This window comes from Cydia fagiglandana, chromosome 11 (genome assembly GCF_963556715.1).
Source record: "Cydia fagiglandana chromosome 11, ilCydFagi1.1, whole genome shotgun sequence".
Lineage (NCBI taxonomy): Eukaryota > Metazoa > Arthropoda > Insecta > Lepidoptera > Tortricidae > Cydia > Cydia fagiglandana.
The window spans coordinates 7,466,269-7,487,399 of NC_085942.1; the positions used below are offsets into that span (position 1 = coordinate 7,466,269).

The following is a 21,131-nucleotide window of genomic DNA, read 5'->3' on the forward strand; positions in this document are numbered from 1 at the left end:
AATCTTGTTTTTGTCTGTCAAAAAATAGGGACAAAATTTTAGTTATAGTTGGTCAAGCAAAGCTTGTCAGTAGAAAAAGACTTTTTTGACAGTTCAAAAAGTTTGAGTACAATTTCAGAAAAACGCCTTTGCATCGTCCAACAAGATAGAAGTCCAAGGTTCAAACAAATTTCAATTATTCAATAAAATTTGAATAAGGTAGGCATTAAACAATTAACTTAATTTAAATATGTGCTACAAATCGTAATCAATTGTTTGGAAACCGCTAATATATTAACATTAGCTCAGGAAATAGCTTCAGTACATGTTCTATTTTCAAACTACTTTTCAGAATGTTTCCTTTGAGGCAACTGGCCAGGCATGCTACCAGGGTTTTGCCAGCATGCCGGTCTATGTCAGCGTCTGCCGGGCCGATGGTGGATGTGGCTGACGATGGAGGTATCGCTGTGATGACGCTACAGCGAGCGCCGGTCAACAGTCTCAACCTGGACCTACTGCAAGCCATGAGCAAAGCATTGGATGATGTGGCTAAAAACAAACCCAAAGGCATGATTTTGACTTCAGTGAGTATTATAATGAAATATACAAATAATTACCACCACCACCACCATTGGTTAGTTTATACACAACCTAAGTCGTAGTTACTGCTATTATTTTTAGTAACATTTATTTCACTTATTTCAGGCATCTCCTACTGTATTTTCAGCAGGTCTGGACATCATGGAGATGTACAAACCTGATCTAAAGAGGGCGGAGCAATTTTGGACAACCCTTCAAGAAGTATGGATTAAACTCTTTGGGTTCAAGTTTGCCACAGCTGCCGCTATTAATGTAAGAAAACATTCTTAAAAAAGTCACATGTACTTGAGCTTTATAAGGCCCAATGCATGACAATGACAGTCTATACACTGGTTTAATGGAATTTCAACCTTAATCACTTCCTTGTCTTATCAGTTATCACTTACTTGAGCGCATTGTAATATGCCTACTTGAATAATAAACTATGTTTATCTTTACATAATATTTATTTTGGTCAGCAAAAGGAATCAATATTCAATTCTAAATTAAAAACTATAGTTCGTTTTTTTAGCATTAGTAAGAACTTTAAAGAAGGTAAGCGATCTTGACATGTCTTTTAACGCATTCACTGCCACCCTCTTTTCATGGACATTCACCAGGTGCCTCACTTTGCTGTCACTATACAATATTATGAACGCGTCTGTGCGTCAAAGGCACAGCGTGAAAGTCACAGTGACGCATATATGTGTTGGTGGCAGTGAATGCGTTAATTGAAAAACGCTTTTTAAAAATCAGTAACGGACCTACTAGAGGGGGTATTCTTTTTATAATTAGGTTTTATTTTTATTTTATAGGTAAGTTTCTTTTATTATAGTATTAATTTTATGTTGTTTGTAGTTTTAGTTTATTTTAATCTATCACTTTCATTTTGTTCAATAAACATTTGTGTAATAACATACAATGTGCAATCGAAAAATCAGTAACTATTACTTATGAAAGCAGAAGAATATAAATTTGATCGTATTAGATTCATAATTGTTACATATTTGCCGTAACTTATTTTATAAATGTGTTTTTCAATTAAAAGACACATCAAAATTGTTTACCTTATTTCTAATGCTAAAAAAACGAACTATAGAGGTGTTATTAGCCGAGAAGTAAAATTTATGTACCTTCTTTCATCTTATAAAATTTTTAAACGTAATAAATTCAACCCAACAACATTTAAATAAATTCCAAATTCTTTAGCAAATCACTACACCCTACAAAACTAAGTCCCCCACCGCGTCTGTCTGTTTGTATGTTCATGATAAACTAAAAAACTACTGAACAGATTTTCATGGGGTTTTCACGTTCAATAGAGTGATTCTTGAGGAAGGTTTAGGTATAATTCGTTAACCTGTGCTAAGCCTGGGCAGGTCGCTAGTATCCTAAGTATCTAATATGCTGGGCATTACAAACAGGAACAATTTACTTTTGATGGATCAGATCATAATTTATTCACTAATATATTTTCAGGGTCACGCTCCTGCAGGAGGTTGTCTCCTGGCCATGTCCTGCGAATACCGTGCCATGGTTGGCGGCAAGTACACCATAGGCCTCAACGAGACTGCCCTGGGCATTGTAGCTCCGCTCTGGTTCATGGATACCATGTGCCACACCATTAGGACAAGAGACGCTGAGTTAGCCCTTACTACCGCTAAGCTGTTTACCGTAGATGAAGCTTTAAAGGTAATTCTCACTATTATTTTTCGACGTCGTCTCAAACACAAAAGCTGTCACTCGGACGCCACGTCACCGAAGTGTCAAAACTGAAATTGAACTTTATGCATATGCACGTAGGTCTCTGTTGCTCTGTGGTCTGTGAGCGATTAATCCGTCTTTGGCGTTGGACCTGCGGTGCGGATATATCGTTCATTGGCGTCAAAAGACATCAAAATATAAAGCGCACGGATTTTGGATATTGGTCACTAAATATCAAACTTCGTGAATTGCGACAAGGTTCATGATGACGCGCATGATAGGCGTGGCGTTTAAAGGGTTAAGAAATACAGAAGTCAAAAATTAGAGCCAAATTAGACATTTCTACATATCCGATCAAACGTATGTATTAACATAATACTTTCCTAGGCCCATAACCTGTCTACGGAAAATCAAAAACATTTCGGTTGTGCGTAATGCGTAAATTGCGGTTTTGAAATTACTATAATTTTAAATTTTGAACTTAGTTTTTATTTGTTTTTAACATTTTTTACATTTTCGTATTATTGTTATGCTAATTTGATCCATTAACAACTTAAGTCATTTTAATTTGGTAAGTTAGTTTTACTGGGCCTTTTCCGCAAATCAACATCCATTGTGCCTATTTTACGTGATTTGGTAAGCTAGAAAAACCTGGTTTTTTTTTCAGGTCGGTCTGATTGACGAAACAGCATCTGACAAAGCCGATGCCATAGACAAATGCAAGAAATTCATAAAGAAGTTCGACAGGATCCCACCACTAGCCCGCACAATGACTAAGCTCAAAATCAGACAAGGACCACTGAGTCACATGCAGAAGATCAGGCAGGCAGACACGCAGGAGTTCCTGGCTTTCCTGCAGAACCCGCAGGTGCAGCAAGCGCTGGAAATGTACATCCAGAGCTTGAAGGCGAAGGCAAAGTAAATATTTAGTGAAATCAATTTTGATACATAGAAAATGTATTTAGACGTCTATCCTGATTCTAATCTTGCGCGCAACTTTTTATTTGAAAATGATCTGAAACCCCTTAAAAAGGCTCAAGATATTCTAAAGTTTACGGTTTTTACACTTCTGTTATTATATGTACAGTCGAATTTAATTGGGTCGTTTTTAATCAAAAAGTGAGTTTTTTTGTTTTGGCTGTCAATTAGAAGCTACTGTTATATTATAGGGAAGCCATTTGAAATATCTTTATTGACAACTGAAAATGTGGTACCTTTTAACTGAAAACGTCACATATCTCTACTGCCAAATATCTTCTGACCTTATGTTAGAACAGAATAAAACACCAAACTTTATATATTTTATTAAATAACAGTCCCCAGTAGTATGTCTGATATTATGCTAAGTAATACAAAATAGACTATTAGGCACTTTTGTGCGCATGTATTATATAGGTTAAAATATAATAATATCAATGTTGTGAATCAGATAATTTTTATAAAAATATTGTATTTTTGATGGATGGAAGTTTTAAGACTATAAAATATGTAACTTTTTGAGCATGTCTCTGACTTGTGTATTTATTTGTAAGATTTGTTAGCGTGTTTTGTCACAATCTACATCCTTTGACCTTACATTAATATCCATCATGAAAAGATTTAAATATAATTTAATCATAAAAACATTCGTTTTATTTACACTAACTCATGGTATAATATTATACTCCGCCTGGTACTCTCTTCCCGTCTTTTCTAGGTCACCTGACTGACACAAGCCTACGTCATCATGCGACAGCGCTATATGATAATATGCGATAGCGCTATATATAGCGGCCATGTTATTGTGACGTAGGCTTGTGTCACTCTGGGAAGAGAAGACCATGTTTTATTAGACTGTGCACTAACTTTACGTGAAAAGCCGTGCCTCATTCGAATCTCCATGTAACGCGATCGCGAACTTTTTATTTATTTACCGACTGAAATAAAAGGACCGTGCGCGTTGTGAGGTCTGCCACCTGTTGACATAAATCGAATACCTACTTAAATTTTACATTGACACTTTACGCCAATAAGCAAGTGCTGTCATCTACACGCACACCCCGGTATGAGCTGGAATCTTACCTACTTATGTTTGCCGGGTAACATAGTTGATAAGATATAGCTAAGACTAAGATAACATACCTATTTACAACATCTCAGGCATACTAAAGCAACATCAATATTTTTCTATTAATGATTACGATTTTCATCCATTGTTCCCAGTGGTAAGAAGTGAGAAAAAAATCTTAGCTGTCCCATGGCAAAAACTTGGTGGTAACAACTGGGAATAGCCCTAATTATCTACAGGGTGCCTATGAGGCAAACGAGCAATAGAATAAAAGGTCGACGGTATTTGCATATAATATAATTACATTTTGTATAAGACAGTCTAGCAGCAGTACGATATATAGCTATAGGTACAATTCATGCAGGTCATCGATAAGATATCTGCTGCCACGAGGCAACGAATTAAGCTACCTATGTAATAAAAATTCAAGGATATTGTCTGATAAACATCAATGTATTTTAGCAAAAGTTAAATTTAGTCTATTCTGCACCATGTTGCCCTTGAGACTAGTCAGGCTTGCAACTAGACTGCCTATATGCCGGCCAATGTCAGCGTCAACTGCACCCGCTGGGCCGATGGTGGATGTGGCTGACGACGGAGGTATCGCTGTGATGACGCTACAGCGAGCGCCGGTCAACAGCCTCAATCTGGAACTACTGCAAGCTATCAGCAAGGCGCTCGATGATGTGGCCAAGAACAAACCTAAAGGCATGATTTTGACTTCTGTAAGTTTGTTTAAATACCATAATCTCCATATCTCTTGCGTCCGTATGTGAGTACCTATTTGTTTTGCGCGCAGATAATTGCTCGATTTTTGACCTTTGCTCCATATAGTTGGTCAAGCAGATCTTGTCAGTAGAAAAAGGCGGCAAGTTTGAAAAATGTAGGCGCAAAGGGATATCGTCTCATAGAAAATTTTAATTTCGCGCCTTTTTCTACTGACAAGGTTTGCTTGACCATCTAGATTTGAAATTGACCATAGATAACGTAATATGGCTTACAGAAATGGCACCAAAGTATTATTTTATTGGGAAAATTTTCAGGCATTGCCAACTGTGTTTTCGGCTGGTGTAGACATCACGGAGATGTACAAACCTGAAGTACAAAGGCTCCAACAGTACGGAAACAATTTCCAGGACGTCTGGATCAAACTTTTTGGGTTTCCGTTTCCAACAGCCGCGGCTATAAACGTAAGTTATTTGTAGTTTAGGTACTGGTGTTTAGCGCAGACCCAAATTAAATTAAAATTAAAATTAAATTAAAATTTCTTTATTAAAGACAACATAAGGTCCATACATTTGTTAGTTATCGCTTATAATTTATGTTAGTAACAACTAGGGAATGCAATACCGGGATACCAGGATCCCGAAATACCGGGATCCCGCATGCAATTTGCGGGATTAATCCCGCTCGTAAATTAAGCGGGATCCCGCGGGATTTGCGGGATCGAAGAGCGACGTGGTTCTTACGTGTTACTACAAGGAACACAGGCTCGGGCACGTGCCTACTGGCGAAAATTCTTCACGGAACCTAAATGCATCTATGGAGGAAAGGGGTAATGACACGGAAGAGCATTTTACCCGAATTTGTCTATTTATTTCGTCACACTTGCTCGTAAAAGGTGTTATTTTACGTAGGCGACGCGGTCCGTAAATCTTAATTTTGTACCCAGGGAATTTTGTTATGTAGGTACGTCCGAAATTAGGCAGATTTTTATTGTTTTCCCTCTTTTTTCCTCACAGGTGTGATGAAAAACATTGTGTGTGCCACGAGTGGTACAGGACTTACGAAATCGCATTAATTAAGCCTTTACACACGTTCTTAAATTCTTGATTACTGTCATTATACCGTATTCTTGTAATACAAAATGTACTATTTCTAATTTTTGTTTACTTTTTGTTTTCAACCTTCATATTTAGTACTAATTCGTAAAATTGTATACTAACTTGCGGGATCCCGCAAATACCGGGATCCCGCGGGACTTAAAATGGCAATCCCGCGGAATACCGGGATTGAGTTCCTCATGCGGGATTGCATTCCCTAGTAACAACCGTAACCTAATAAAATATTTAATAATTTATAAACAAAAGTGACTTTGTCCGCTGACCCATTGCCCATAACAGAGGACAATCTAGCTTATTAGCTATCATGTTTAGAATGCTGTTGGTACTCCCGCGCACTCTGTCTAGCAGTGAGGCCGTTTTCTTGCGCCACACGGCATCGAAGCCGTCTGTGCGCGCCTCGGCGAACATGGACGATGCGCTGCAGAAACGCGGCAGTCTCAACAGCATCCTAAACGCATTATTGTATTGAATGCGCAAGGCATTGTAAGCTCGCTGAGTATATCTAACCCACAGACTTGACGTGTACAATGATGTACAATAAGCCTTAAATAGAGTGATTTTGACTCCATCTGTACACCGAGCAAATCTGCGGGCTAGCATGTTCGCTCTAACTGACAATGCCCTGCGCTCCCTCTCCATATCTAAATCATCCTTTAAGTCTTCGGTCAGCAAATGTCCCAGATATTTGAACTGTGTCACTCTATCGAGTGGAACACTATTAAGCATGATAGGTGGTATAAAGAAAGGACATTTACTTCCCGCCTTAAAGATCATAATCTTGGTTTTACTTACATTGTAAGTCAAACCATGCGCTGTCGCGTACGCCTCACACACCTTGATTAGCTGACGCAATGCACTGACTGAGGGGGCCAGCAGCACCATGTCATCTGCGTAACTTAGGTTATTGACGCAGACACCGTCAACAAAACAGCCGACCTGAGTGCTACTGAGCTCCTCAATCAGTGCATTCATGTATAAACTGAAGAGTAAAGGCGAGCGCAACCCCCCTTGCCTTACTCCGCAGTTCAGCCCACATGGGTCCGACAGCTCTCCTGCCCATTTCACTCGATTTTCCTGGTGTAAGTACCAGTACTTAAATAGTGAAATTAACTCCGGTGGTAGCCCTATTCCTTTCAGTTTACGCCAAAGTATGTCATATGAAATCGTGTCGAAAGCTTTCGAAAGATCCATAAAACAAGCATAAATTGGCGTATCCCGGTCGGTGTAATACCTGACAGTGTGCTTCAAACTAAGAATGGCAGCCTCCGTAGATAGCCCCGGTACGAAACCAAACTGAGCATCATGGAGCTTCACATACCTTTTTAAATGCGAGTTGAACACACTGTCAAGTACCTTTGCTATTATCGTGGCCAAGGAGATAGGTCTGTAGTTAGACTTATCCGATACATCTCCCGACTTGCACTTGATAATAGGCACCACCAAAGTTTTGATAATGTCCGGGGGCAAGTATGAGTGACCGAGACAAATATATGTTATAGAGCATGGCAAGTACGCGCGGTAGGTGAAAGCCGGCATTTCGCAGGTGCTCGATGGAGAGGCCATCATGGCCTGGTGACTTGCCTTTCGACATCTTACCTATCGCTAACCTGACATCCTTTGCGAGAACCAAAGTTGTTGCCTTTCCGATGTCCTCTCCATCCAGCAACCTGCAGGGGGATCCTAAGGAAGACGTAACTTTAAAATGGTCCAGGAACATGTTGGCCACTTCCGTCGGGTTAGAAACCCCGTCGATACTCACGGGAGTGCCAGGCTTAGCGTTCAGCTTGTTGGTGCACTTCCAAAAGTTCTTAAAGTCAGATTCAGCATGATGTGTCGCTATTAAATCCATTTTAATCTGGTCTTGGTGGTTTTGACACCACTTTAACCTGCCTTTAAAAACCTTACGAGACTCGATCATCCTACTATACACCGGACCACTACTTGGTTTGCCCCAGCATACCCATGTGTTGAAGTGTATCCTGGCACTCGCGTGAGCCTCGCTTACATACCTGTTCCAGCCAACCACGGGCCGCTTACGACCTTTACGCTTCGCAATCCCGCGAGTGCTACTTGCGGCTTGACACAAAACACTTACGATGCTAAAATATACTTTATCTATAATGGCCCTATGGTTATGATCATTACAATGGTGACCACAACATTGCATTAATTCTAATGGAAAATCAATATACTTTAGACTGTCGTCGCATAATTTCTGATACGCACTGATCTGATCTGCATTTCGTTCACCCCACCTAATTTTATCAGGCGTTAACGATGCTAAAATATTTTTTACTGGTGTTAAATTAAACTCGCATTTAACAATAAGTGGGAAGTGATCAGACCAGTACACATCATATTTGACATATGTGTCAACAATACATTGCTTTGCAGCACTCGTCACAACGCAATGGTCCAGCCACCGCTTACACCCGTGAGCCTCGCTGATGAACGTAAACGTCTCTGACGATAAACCCAGTTTCTCCACATCGATACACAGCCAATCCTGGTCCATTGAGAATTGATATAATTCACAGTAAAATCTGGTATTTGGATGCGCATTAAAGTCCCCGAGTATAAAGGCAGATTCGACGTCATGTTCCTCAATTATAGCGTTAACTAAACCTAAACAATCGGTCAGCTCCGTTATGTTATCAGCACAGTCTGTAGGCATGTATACGCTGAACACTAGTATTGACCGGTCACTTATTGTAATACGCACCGCTGCTATACGCGGATTAGCACAGTTAATCACGGAAACGCACTGAAATACCGATTTGCGCCAGAGGATCGCAACTCCGCCGAACGGTCTGCCTCTTAACATTCCCGCACCAGTGTCCATCGCCGACGTTCCCGTGCTGCCGAAGTCCTCATGAATACTCCCCAGGAACGGCAAATCTACTTCCATCAGCCACGTCTCCTGCAGAGCAATTACGTCGGCCAAAGCCTTCCTTAATTTAAAAAAAGTATTGCGCTGTCTTGAGTACTATAGTTGGTTAAGCAGATCTTGTCAGTAGAAAACGGCGGCAAATTTGAAAAGTGTAGGCGCGAAGGGATATCGTCTCATAGTAAATTTTATTTTCGCGCATTTTTCTACTGACAAGATTTGCTTGACCATCTTTATATGCTATCTTCCAAAAGGAAACTCCGATATATAGGTACGTACCTACGTACCTATAGTCTGTCAAGCCATTTTCGTTAGTATAAAAGAGCGGTAAATTTAAAAAATGTCGGCGCAGAGTTATTATCGTCCCAAAAAAATTAGAATTTCGCCGCTTTTTCTACTGACAAACTTGTTTGACGAGCTATACTTGGCATGTTTTGTGCACTATATATAGAGACATTGCCCGACGCACTAAATTCGGGCGGATTTTAAATGCAAAGCGGAATTTAGAGTATTTAAGGTGGGTTCCCTTTTGAATTTGTATGACAGAACTACTGTATCAATGTTCATCCATTTCATTACAGGGTCACGCACCAGCCGGTGGTTGCCTCCTAGCCATGGCCTGCGAATACCGCGTCATGGTCTCTGGCAAATACACTATCGGTCTCAACGAGACCGCTCTCGGCATCGTCGCCAACGATTGGTTCATGGACACCATGTGCCACACCATTGGAATAAGAAACACCGAGTTAGCGCTTACCACGGGAAAAATGTTCGCTGTCGATGAAGCTTTAGAAGTAAGTGCACCATCGCCCACACTGTCCATCGGTGGACCTTATGCCTTTTGTAATAAGGTCCACCGATGGATAGTTAAAGAGTGATGCTGTTTGTACCTACCTATTTTCTTGCCCAATCATACATGGCATATAATCGAATGCTGCATGCCGCGCATATGCTGTAAACTGTAAAGCGACCAGCAGAATAGGTTTGATCAGCAGGTACATTTTTGATGTTTAACTGGAACCTGAGAGAGAATAGTTTTTTGTTTTACAAGGGGGCAAAGTTGTTGTTTAACCGCTCGTGCTAATATTGATACCCAAGCAAGTGAAAGATATCAAAATTGACAAATGGAATCTGGAGCGTTGAGAGGGTTGCAAAGCACGAGGGTTAAACAAAATTTGTCCCCGAGTGAAACACAAAATTTTTCACCACATCAACCCGAAGCAAATATTAAATATAAAATATCAAACAAAATCGAACCAAATCATATCCATATGAATGTAATTCAATATTTATCATCCAAAATCATAATTTAAAAGTCAATTCTACCAGCAAACATAAGAAAACAACTCACAATTTGCATTTGATTACTTTGCCTCACATGTGAATAAAATGCAACTTTGCTATCAGTTTTTGAAGTGAAAAGTAAGCCTTTCCGAGCTGGTGTGGTGAAAAAGTTCTTGTTGTCCATGCCCAGGGCGGTCCAGTCCAGTAAAGTAAGCAAAAGATTCATTTATATTTAACAACTATAGGTAGCACTTACCTATAGGTTTTTTTTAAAGAAATATTAATAGAGTATTTTCGAAAACAGAAGAGTCGTGGAATGTATGGGAACCAATACATTCCACGGTTCTCCTCTTTCCGCGCAGACTCTAAAACATTTATCTTTCCAGATTGGCCTGATTGATGAGGCAGCATCCGATAAGGCTGATGCCAAAGATAAATGCAAGAAATTCATAAAAAAATTTGATGAAATTGCTCCCTCGGCGCGCAATGCGACTAAATTAAACATACGTCGGGGACCTTTAGCCAATATTGAAAAGAATCGTAAGACAGAGATTGCTGAAATGCTTTGAGTTTGTGCTGAAACCGGAAGTACAGCAAGGACTAGAGGAATATATGCAAAAGTTGAAAGCAAAGGCAACCAAGTAAAATTCTGTCTAAAAGAGAGACTTATTATCAAAAACATTGACGTTGTATTTACCACAAGTCCACAACCCAGTTAGTATCATTACGTCATAAGATAGAGAAATAAAGACCTGAAGAGAGGATGTCAAATATCGTTACGAACGATATTATATTTTATATATGGTATAAGAAGAGTAAATTGTCAGAAAGCAAAACAAAATAGAAAAAGACGAACTTAAAGTTTCAAAGCTCCTTTTACCTGTCAAGAAGAAAAATGGCTCAAAGTGCATCAGAAATAAAGTTTTACGACCGTAAAGGCGGGATTCCACCAGTGTGCGGCACAAGCATTTTTGTACTGAATATGTTTGTGCCGCACACTTGTGGAATCCCGCCTTAAGACGTACACGGTAGGTATCATGGTGTTCTACTATGTGTTATTAAAATATACATGTTTAATAATAAAAATATATTTTATAATAAGTTAAAATTCATCTCCTAACAACGCTGCAGTCTCTGGATCGATGTTTTCTGTAAGCAGCATCTGCATATCGGTCCACTCGTCTCTTTGGTTGTCTATGTAATAGTTTATTTCGAGGATCCGATCTCTATTGCGTTTCACTTCGTTGCTGTAAGAAACGAGCGTTATTTTATTTAAATACGGAATCGTCGAAACCCTAAAAATAACTTATGTATCTGAATTGAATATAAACTGTGAGTGTATGTACCTACCTATTTTACGCACGGGCCCGCGGGCTATAACCGCGAAAATCGATCTCTGTCACTCTAATTACGCCTTCTTTGGAGTAAAAGAGAAAGATCCCCGCAATTTGCGAATTTCGGTTTTCGCAGTAGCCCCTCTGAGGATATCTAAAGGTTCCGTCACACAGGCGCGTTTTCCGGGCGGGGCGTGAGCGCGGCATGAGCGTTTTATATGTAAAAGCGCAAAACGCGCCTGTATGACGGATCCTGAAGTAATTGTCTCCTTCATTCTATCATTGACCGCGATGGCATTGTACATGCGCTTCCATGCTAGCTTTGTAAATGAATAAATTACCTCATATTTTCCTTTTCCAACTTTGAGATCTAAAGACATGAGTTGAACAGACAAGGACCGCTATTAGCTGCACTAGTAGCTAGAGAAACTTACTCATTGGTCCCTTGAACGAGCTCGTCCCGCCACGCGTTGGCGCGAGTCATCAGGCGGTCTTCGCGATCGTCTATAAAACGACTGTGGTTGTCTGCGGATTGAGCCACTAGGTTCATCATCGCGTCTCTGTCCATCATTATCTGAAAATGTTTCGTTAGAAAATACACACAATTTATTTAAAATTTTTGTAAAATATAGCAATGGCGCTTACAGCCATCTTTTGTGATCAACAGTACCAGATAATTCGTGGTGTTATACCAATGTATGTGGTACTATCCAATGACAGTGATCCGAATAGCAGCAGACTTAGCAAAAGACGGAGCTGGGTTAATTGTCTTGATCGATCGAATTAAGCGTTCCCCAGCTTACAGCTTCATAGGTTGACAAAAATACTGACTTCTTATTCCCAAATAAAATGTAGGTACCTACGGTGTCTCGCATCTGCTGAATTTTTTTGTACCTCATTCTAGCCACCAAGAATTGCGAACCATTTCCCAGGATCTATGTAAATGATTTCCAGAATGTTGACATTGTTGATTCCTTATTGCGTCTTACGTAAGCGAACGCGACGCGGCGGGCCCAAGGCGTTCGCGTTCGCAACGAGATCGCCCACGTAGGACACTTCTGTAGGTATCAGGATTGATTCACCACGCACCGCATCGCTTCACTTCGCGTTTGCGTGTTGTTCGCATACGTAGTACGCTGCGTTAGGCCTAGGATATTACTTTTTAAACTTACCTCAAACAAATCCGGAGGAACGTCACCCAGCAACACCTTATTCCCCAGCAATTTGGAGAGCGACTCGAACTGCCTCATGGACCAAACGCCCTCGATCTCACGCCATGCACCGAAAGCATTTCGAGATACTTCCAGCAGCTTTGTAATCTTCTCTGTCATGTTTACGGAGAATTGCGTTCGTGACTCCTGTGAAGATACAAAATGTAGGCAAAGTGGTATCCACACGGGACCAAATCGACCGATTTGATCAGAAACGAAATTGGCGTCAATCTCCAATTTTAGATTTATGTGATATTAGAGCCCTCTAAATTGAAAAAATGCCCCAGAACGAAAATACTGGCTTCACAAATTGGTATTCTTGCGTCCGCACCTCATTTTATCGGTAATATCGGTCATTATCGGCGGTTGAATTCGGCGAGCCAAATCGGCTTGTGCGTCCGCACGTCCTGATTCGATCGGGTCGGAAGGACCATGGGCAACTTTGTATGGAGCCTTGCCCCAAAACAAACAGAGTTGAGAGTTAGGTCATTAGATAGGTATTTTTCTGTATTTCATTTCATTCTTTGGGCACCAAGCGGAATTCGATTGCAGAACTGAGATATTGGTATTTTAGCCAAAATGTCGTCACCCTTATTACCTAGGCTATAGGGTCCAAGTAAGTAAATTAATTGCAGGGTAGATGTTCGCGCACCGCCGGGCGAGCACACTGCATGATTTGCCGCGCTGGCCCGGCGGTGGCCTCGTGGACTTTTCGTGGGCCCCAACCTCGCGTGATTTGTGCACAAGCCCAAAGTAGGAGTTATCGTTAAAGCCAATTGTTATAACTCGCACAAAAACCTACCTCACACTGTTCATACAGCTGCATCTCGATAGTCATAATGGCCTTCCACAGATCATATAGCACATCATTAAAGGTATCACTTAAATCCATGACCTTCGGCTCTATTTGGTCGACGGTTGCCTCCTTAGCGGTGAACTTATCAATGAGTTCCTGCATTTGTCCCATCATATTGAACTTCTTTTTTTTGTATTCTGCTATGACACTGTAAGTGAAGGGTAATGAAGATAGTGGGTAAGTAAGTAGCGAGACGAGATGGAGCGCACGTGCGAACTCTCCTTTAAAATTGCAAGCATGTAAAGGCTCCAGTACACAGTGGTCAAGGATGGTCCATGCCAAGCCATGCTTTGCAATGCGCAACAGTAGGCCTATATCACGTAGGTGTTCACACAATGGTGCATCAAAAAAAAAAAAACAAAAATAAAAATCAAAATTGCAGGCTCTGATTGATATAAATCTATCTATCTATCTTCTATATATATAAATGCAAGTGTCCTGACTGACTGACTGACTGATTCATCAACGCAGAGCCGAAACTACAAAAGCCAGAAAGTTGAAATTTGCACACCAGATTACATTTATAAAGTGTACAAGAGATAAGAAGCGATTTTGAGAAATTCATCCTCTAAGGGGGTTAAAAAGGGGATGAAAGTTTGTATGGGGTTAAAGTTATCTTTTAAGCTAGGAATTTGAAACTTCGTAAAAAGATATATTATTAAAATACAAGAAAACTAATTTCAGCGTTTTTGAAAATTCATCCCCTAAGGTGGTGAAAAAGGGGTTGAAAGTTTGTATGGATATCAAACATTTTTTCGAGTGGTGGACTTGAATCTTTGTATTTAGGGATATTATTAGAAGGCAGGAAAAGTAATTTCAGCGTTTTGTAAAATTCATCCCTTAACAGTGTTAAAAAGGGGTTGAAAATTTAAATCCATTACAAATGCTTTGAAACTTCTTAGAAAGGCATAATAGCCAATTACACAAAAAAGTTATTCCAACATTTTTGAAAATTCAACCCCTAAGGGGGTTAAAAAGGGGATGAAATTTCCTCTTCGGGTGCAAATTTTATTTCAAGCTAGGAACTTGAAACTTTGTAAAAACGTATTAAATTAAAATACAAGAAAACTAATTTCAGCGTTTTATAATATTCATCCCGCAAGGTGGTGAAAAAGGGGTTGAAAGTTTGTATGGATATCAAATATTTTTTCGGGCGCGGGACTTGATTCTTTGTATTTGGGGATATTATTAGAAGGCAATAAAAGCAATTTCAGCGTTTTGTAAAATTCATCCCCTAACAGGGTTAAAAAGGGGATGAAAGTTGTATATGGGGTTAAAGTTTTCTTTTAAGCTAGGAATTTTAAACTTCGTAAAAATATATATTATTAAAGTACAAGAAAACTAATTTCAGCGTTTTTGAAAATTCATCCCCTAAGGTGGTTAAAAAGGGGTTGAAAGTTTGTATGGATATTAAACATTTTTTCGAGTGTGGGGCTTGAATCTTTTTATTTAGGGATATTATTAGAAAACAGGAAAAGTAATTCCAGCGTTTTGTAAAATTCATCCCCTAACAGGGTTAAAAAGGGGTTGAAAGTTGGATCCAATACAAATGGTTTTGAAACTTCTTAGAAAGGCATAATAGCAGATTACAAAAAAGTAATTGCAACGTTTTTGGAATTTCAACCCCTAAGGGTTAGGTAAGGTTAAAAAGGGGATGAAAGTTCGTCTTCAGGTGCAAATTTTATTTTAAGCTAGAAACTTGAAACTGTGTAAAAACGAATTAAATTAACATACAAGAAAACTCATTTCAGCGTTTTTGAAAATTCATTCCCTAAGGGGTGAAAAAGGGGTTGAAAGTTTGTATGGATATCAAACATTTTTTCGAGCGCGGGACTTGAATCTTTGTTTTTGGGGATATTATTAGAAGACAATAAAAGTAATTTCAGTGTTTTGTAAAATTCATTCACTAACAGGGTTAAAATGGGGTTCAAAGTTTGAATCCATTACAAATGCTTTGAAACTCCTTAGAAAGACATAATAGCCGATTAGAAAAAAAAGTAATTGCAACGTTTTTGGTAATACAAGACCTAAGTGGGTTAAAAAGGGGATGAAAGTTCGTCTTGGGGTGTAAATTTAATTTTAAGCTAGGAACTTGAGCTTTTTGCAAAAAAAGGTTTTAAATTAAAAAACATGAAAACGATTTTAAACATTTTTGAAAATTCATCCCCCAAGCTGGTGAGAAACGGGTTGAAAGTTTGTATGAAGATCAGATATTTTGTGAGTGCGGAACTTGAATTTTTGTATAAGGGCATAGGTACCTATTATTAGAATACAAGAAAAGTAATTTCAGCAACCAACATCAAAATCCACTTGACTTAAAACTTCATACAACTTGCTGAAAAAGAAAAGTAATTTCAACATTGCTTGGATATGAAAATTATAGGTACTAAAGATGTAAAATGTTGAAGATAAGTTTTCACGCGGACGAAGTCGCGGGCAACAGCTATCTATAATAAACTGATAAGTCTCTTCATTGCTCCACAATAATGACATTTTGGGCTATTAACATTTAATCAAGCGGTCAAAAATTCAAGAAACTAAACAAACAATGGCGACTGTGTGAACACCACAGGCCACGATACGCCACGATTCCTTTGAAGTGTGCCAAAAAACCGACAACTCCCCGATTGCTCACCACGGCTGACAACTGACGGCAGTCGTCCGCCATTGCATACCATAGCCCCCTGTACACAATGGCCAGGGTGTGGCATGGCCCATCCTTCACCACTGTGTACTGGGGCCTTAAGGAAGGTAGAGGGGACGGTATTCATGTGAAGAACGATTGTAAAGTGGCGTTCAAAAGTGCATGGATAGATGTCGACCGTAATGCCTTAATATTACGGTTGAAACATCATGCACTTTTAAACGCCAGTCTACAGTATGATATGATGCGATGACCCACCATGAACAGCTAAATGCTCTTTCCCACTGACGTCCAGTTTTTTGCGAGTACCTTTTTCTGCAGGATCCCGTTTTCTGTAGTACGCGTGCAGTATCCCGCAAACAAAATGCTCGTGTGAACGTTACTATATTAGCTCATATACCACTAAAACGGAATCCTACACAAAATCTTACCCGCAAACAACTGGACGTTAGTTGGAAAGAACTTTTATAAAAGACGCATCGGTGGGGTAACCCCGAGCATCCAATGTTCTCCACCTTAAGATATATTATCCCTCTCGATTAGACGAGAGATGAAGATAGAGATCTTCTAAAGGTACTTTCGATGTTCTCAGTAGTCGCCCCTCAGATCCCGCAGTTAAGACCTCCCATAAGATACTAGTCATGGCCTTACAATCTACTGAAGGTTGGGAGAGATATTTAGGGTATTGTGAATAGGACAATCAATGAAAACCTTGAGTACCTTTTGTGTCTGAAGCTGACACGTCAAATAGGGTAAAGATGGAAAGAAGAAAAGGAGGGTAGACCCCGCCATCAGTTGGGAAAAATAATTGCAGAGAGAGAGAGAGAGAGAGAGAGAGAGCTTACTCCTTGGTCTTCGCGACGCTGTCAGCCAGCGCGTTGTCTACCAGCTCCCTAAATAGTCCGATTTCATTCTGACGATCGTTGTAAGCTTCCTGAGCGAACTCCACCAGACCTGCCATTGTTTCGACGTATTGCTCCTTGTAGCTTGAAATCGTTACGTGTAATGTGATTATATATTACCAGACAGGAATCCGCAGGGCAAATTGTGAATTAAGACTTTATGTTTGTGCACTTATGGTACTAAGTCTTACTCGTATTTCACAATTTGCCCCGCGGATTCGATGTCTGTATATTACAATACAACACATGTAATGAGGCTATCGTATAAGTCTATTATATAAGTACCTACAGACTAGCGAGCCGTAGGTAGGCACCTAAACTACAAGTAGCTAAAAGTACATCCGTTCCACGCCAATTTTGGTGGCTAGCCACAAGCCGCGCGTGGCGCTGTCACCACGTATCCTAGCGGCCATATCTGTCCTGATCGTAACAGACGCGTTTTGATAGAGAGTGAGTCTTCTGTACCTATTACTATTATTTATTTTGTGGTATAGGTAGGTACCTAATACTTACTCTTCATAGAATATCAGCAGCTCGCCTCCTACTTTGAGCAGGAGCGACCCATCGGGATCCTTCTCAAACATGGATTCCAGTAACTCTGGTCCGGCCAAGTACTCTACAAAGGACATGGCATAGAACTCCACTCGGGCGTTGTACTCTTCTCGAGCAATACGCTCTTTTTCAGCCTTTTCATCTTGCTCATCGAGTTTTCGAAGTAATCCCCTGAAAATCAGTCAGTTTAACCGTAGAGGTTCCGCGCCGTATAATGCAGATAATACCTATATATAGTAGGGTGACTACTTAAAAACAAATCAAAATACTTAAAGCGCGGTGTATAGTAAAACGCGCTTTTAGTGGATCAATGGAAATGGAAATGGAAGTAGACGTGCTGCGCGGGAATGGTGCGGTGCGCCGCGCGGGGTGCCCGCCTGCCTGTTCTACCACTCGTCTGCTTTACCCCCTCGAAAACGTAAAACTCGAGTAGGTATAAGAGCGCCTTAATAATATAATTTGATTTACTTCCAAACTTTCTACAAGTTTGGGAATAAATCAAATAAATCATACCAAGCTAAGTTGACAGTGATTTTGATAGCCCATGCAGACTGTACAAGTGTTACCTATGTAAACGTACCTAATCATTTCATAGCATTTTGAGAAATAACACTTGCACATTCTTGGGCTATCACAATAGCTATACTCTGTATCTTTAGGTATTTAAATAAAAGTAAACAAATAATTTGTAAATTGTCAGGTAGGTAGTAATAACATTTATTGGCTAACCAACCAAATACAAAACCGCCTGGATCTGTCGCTGAACAACCTATATTATTTGATCGTATAATGTTTTCATCTACCCTCAACTAGCTTAAGGAGCCATTTGAGGGTTGATTTTGTTTACTTTTATTTAAATACCTAAAGATACAGACTATACATACTTGCATCCTTTAAAACCGGTTTTTATAACAGTCGTCACCTGAAAAGCGCAGCGCCCTTCTCTCTCTCCTCTTCCGTCACTATCGTGTAGTCTATATACGTGACCCGCACCAATGCCGACCTGAGGAACTTATAGGTCATGGGGTCGTCGCAGCACGGGTTACCCTTGAAGCTCACAGCGCGCAGGAAACGGAACTGGCGGAGGTACGCCATCTGAAATGTTGCAGATTTCTAATTTATATAGATGGTCAAGCAAATCTTGTCAGTAGAAAAAGGCGCGAAATTCACCTCACCGAAAGAGAAAGGGACAAGCTCATGTTCAACAACGGGTATACGTAACAATGATGACTAGTCTGTGGCTATGAGTAAGCCCATTCATAATAAAAAAAAATTCTTCGTAGGTATAGAAATAAATATTGGAAGTATTTTTGTGTACTCCTTATACATGTATATAACCTGTCTATAGTATATAATATCATTGACTATACCTATACTTACTTATTGCTTAATTGCTAATAAACTACATACAACACGTGTGCAGAGGGCCTACCATAAAAAACGAAAATCGAAATTTCGTTATCTGGATCTGTATTATACACCGTGTTTTTTTTGATTTCCGTTAATTTCAAGGGTGCATTCCTGGGCTTAAATCAAGTAACTTTCCCAAAGACACCGATATTCTAATTTAGCCCATTTCGGAGATAATCCATAATTTATTTTTTCCTATAAGGCCTAAAAAGGCGGCAAATTTAAAAAATGTAGGCGCGAAGGTTTATCGTTCCATAGAAAATTAAAATTTCGCGCCTTTTTCTACTGACAATACCTGCTTGACCAACTAATATATATGCTACATTTAACTACTTTTTAAACTTATTTAAAAAAAAGCAAAAAAAAATTTTTTTGGAAATTAACTATGCCATTTAGTTCTCTAATACGTACTTAACCATACCCCGAAGTTAACGGAAATAAAAAAAAAAACACGGTGTATAGGCATATAAGGACATTTCGTTTTTCGCGGTAGGACCTCACGTATGTGTAGACATACCTACATTTGCTAGATAAATAAATTTTACCTCTTTGTAATCCTCAATCAAATTATCGCCAATACTAAACACAAGCAGTTTCTCCAACTTTTCAAAATTCTCCAATTTCCTTATTCTGTTATGGAAAAGTGTCAACACCTCGACGTTAACGAGTTCGTTCAAGTTTTCGATCTTCTCGATAAAATTAAAGGATAAATCTAATTCATTTAGACTAGTTAACCGTTCCAAGTTTTCAATTTTTTCGATACGATTATGTGCCAAAGAGAGTTTTGTGAGGGACGTGAGCATCCAGAGATGGTCGATGCGAAGAATGTTCTGGAATTCTAACCGAACAATTGTAGCTTCGTCAAAGTGCACACCTTCTTCGGCGAATAAACGACCAGCTTCCTCTTTAGGGCCTGTGTCACAAAATAATATGGGAGCAATATGAATAAAGGTTATGCGTTTTAACACGTTGATTGCCACATCACGCGACGTCGCGTGATGCAGTCCATTACTCTGTGGCCGATGACGCGATGTCGCGTGATAAAGCCTTACAATTTTGTTCGCGCCGCAAAATGGTGGCCGTAGCGTATTGGCTTATGGCTTATATTAGTTTTGGCCACTAGAGAAGGGATTTACCTATTCTACATTCGTTGGCCATCTCGGTATCTTCGCCGTTTTTGGCTTGGCAATCAACGTGTTAAAAAATTATGTTACCTACAATAGTTGGCACACTTGGCACTATCTCTTGGAATTTGGAATCTTTCTTTATTTATCCACTTACTAGCTTTTGCCCGCGACTTCGTCAACGTGGAATACCAAGTAATTTATTTTATTCAATCTGCGTTTTTTGATTCCCCATAAAAACTTTGACCCCCCCCTTTCCCCGGGACTCAAACTATCTCTATTACCAAATTTCATCTAAATAACAGACAGACAGACAAACAGACTTCCTTTTATAATATTATAGTATGGATTACAGGTCTACAATTGGTCTACAAGGGATTTTACCATATTCCAAAATGCAGCGGGTTATCATGGCATTATCAATAACGCCAGGTTCAATGGCAGGATGGATAATTAGACTGTTCAAAGACTTTTTCTCTTTCTTTGTCTTATCTTCCATTATGTTAATCGAAATTGAGCCTGTAAATTATTAAATATTAAAACCAGATTATTTAACTTCAATCTTGACAAGCAATGATACTTGGATTTTTATTTACGTTACGACAACGGGTTGCCAAGGAACCAAAGGAACGTAAATTCGTTTAAAAAGTTTTCTATACTCGCAGATACTAGTGATTCTAGTGAAATAAATAACAATCTTAGAAATAAGAAAGTAAAAAAATATTGTAAGATGATTTTCAGGAAAATATCGTCGCACTTTGTCTTCGAATATTG

At 39.5% G+C, this 21,131-nt stretch overlaps 4 protein-coding genes across 4 annotated transcripts in view; 3 read left to right on the plus strand and 1 right to left on the minus strand.

The window, feature by feature from the left end:
- Window positions 1–21,131, plus strand: part of LOC134668824 (uncharacterized) — a 197,160-nt gene that overhangs the window by 143,499 nt on the left and 32,530 nt on the right. The gene's annotated exons all lie outside the window — the stretch shown is intronic.
- LOC134668815 (enoyl-CoA delta isomerase 1, mitochondrial-like) lies at window positions 76–3,238 on the plus strand. The gene is made up of 5 exons (XM_063526269.1): window positions 76–198; window positions 332–563; window positions 685–831; window positions 2,038–2,250; window positions 2,930–3,238. Exons 2-5 carry the CDS (start codon window positions 333–335, stop codon window positions 3,182–3,184), a joined length of 846 nt encoding a protein of 281 aa, XP_063382339.1. The 5' UTR covers window positions 76–198; window position 332; the 3' UTR covers window positions 3,185–3,238.
- Window positions 4,710–10,978, plus strand: LOC134668816 (enoyl-CoA delta isomerase 1, mitochondrial-like). Its single transcript, XM_063526271.1, has 4 exons — window positions 4,710–5,034; window positions 5,353–5,499; window positions 9,622–9,834; window positions 10,711–10,978. The coding sequence occupies exons 1-4, from the start codon at window positions 4,801–4,803 to the stop codon at window positions 10,891–10,893; spliced, it is 777 nt and encodes a 258-aa protein (XP_063382341.1). The 5' UTR covers window positions 4,710–4,800; the 3' UTR covers window positions 10,894–10,978.
- On the minus strand, window positions 11,388–20,919 carry LOC134668832 (dynein regulatory complex subunit 3-like). Its single transcript, XM_063526299.1, has 9 exons — window positions 20,742–20,919; window positions 19,779–20,146; window positions 18,746–18,918; window positions 17,785–17,994; window positions 17,215–17,355; window positions 13,672–13,873; window positions 12,831–13,016; window positions 12,093–12,232; window positions 11,388–11,571 (listed from the first exon to the last, which is right to left on the minus strand). The coding sequence occupies exons 1-9, from the start codon at window positions 20,854–20,856 to the stop codon at window positions 11,427–11,429; spliced, it is 1,680 nt and encodes a 559-aa protein (XP_063382369.1). The 5' UTR covers window positions 20,857–20,919; the 3' UTR covers window positions 11,388–11,426.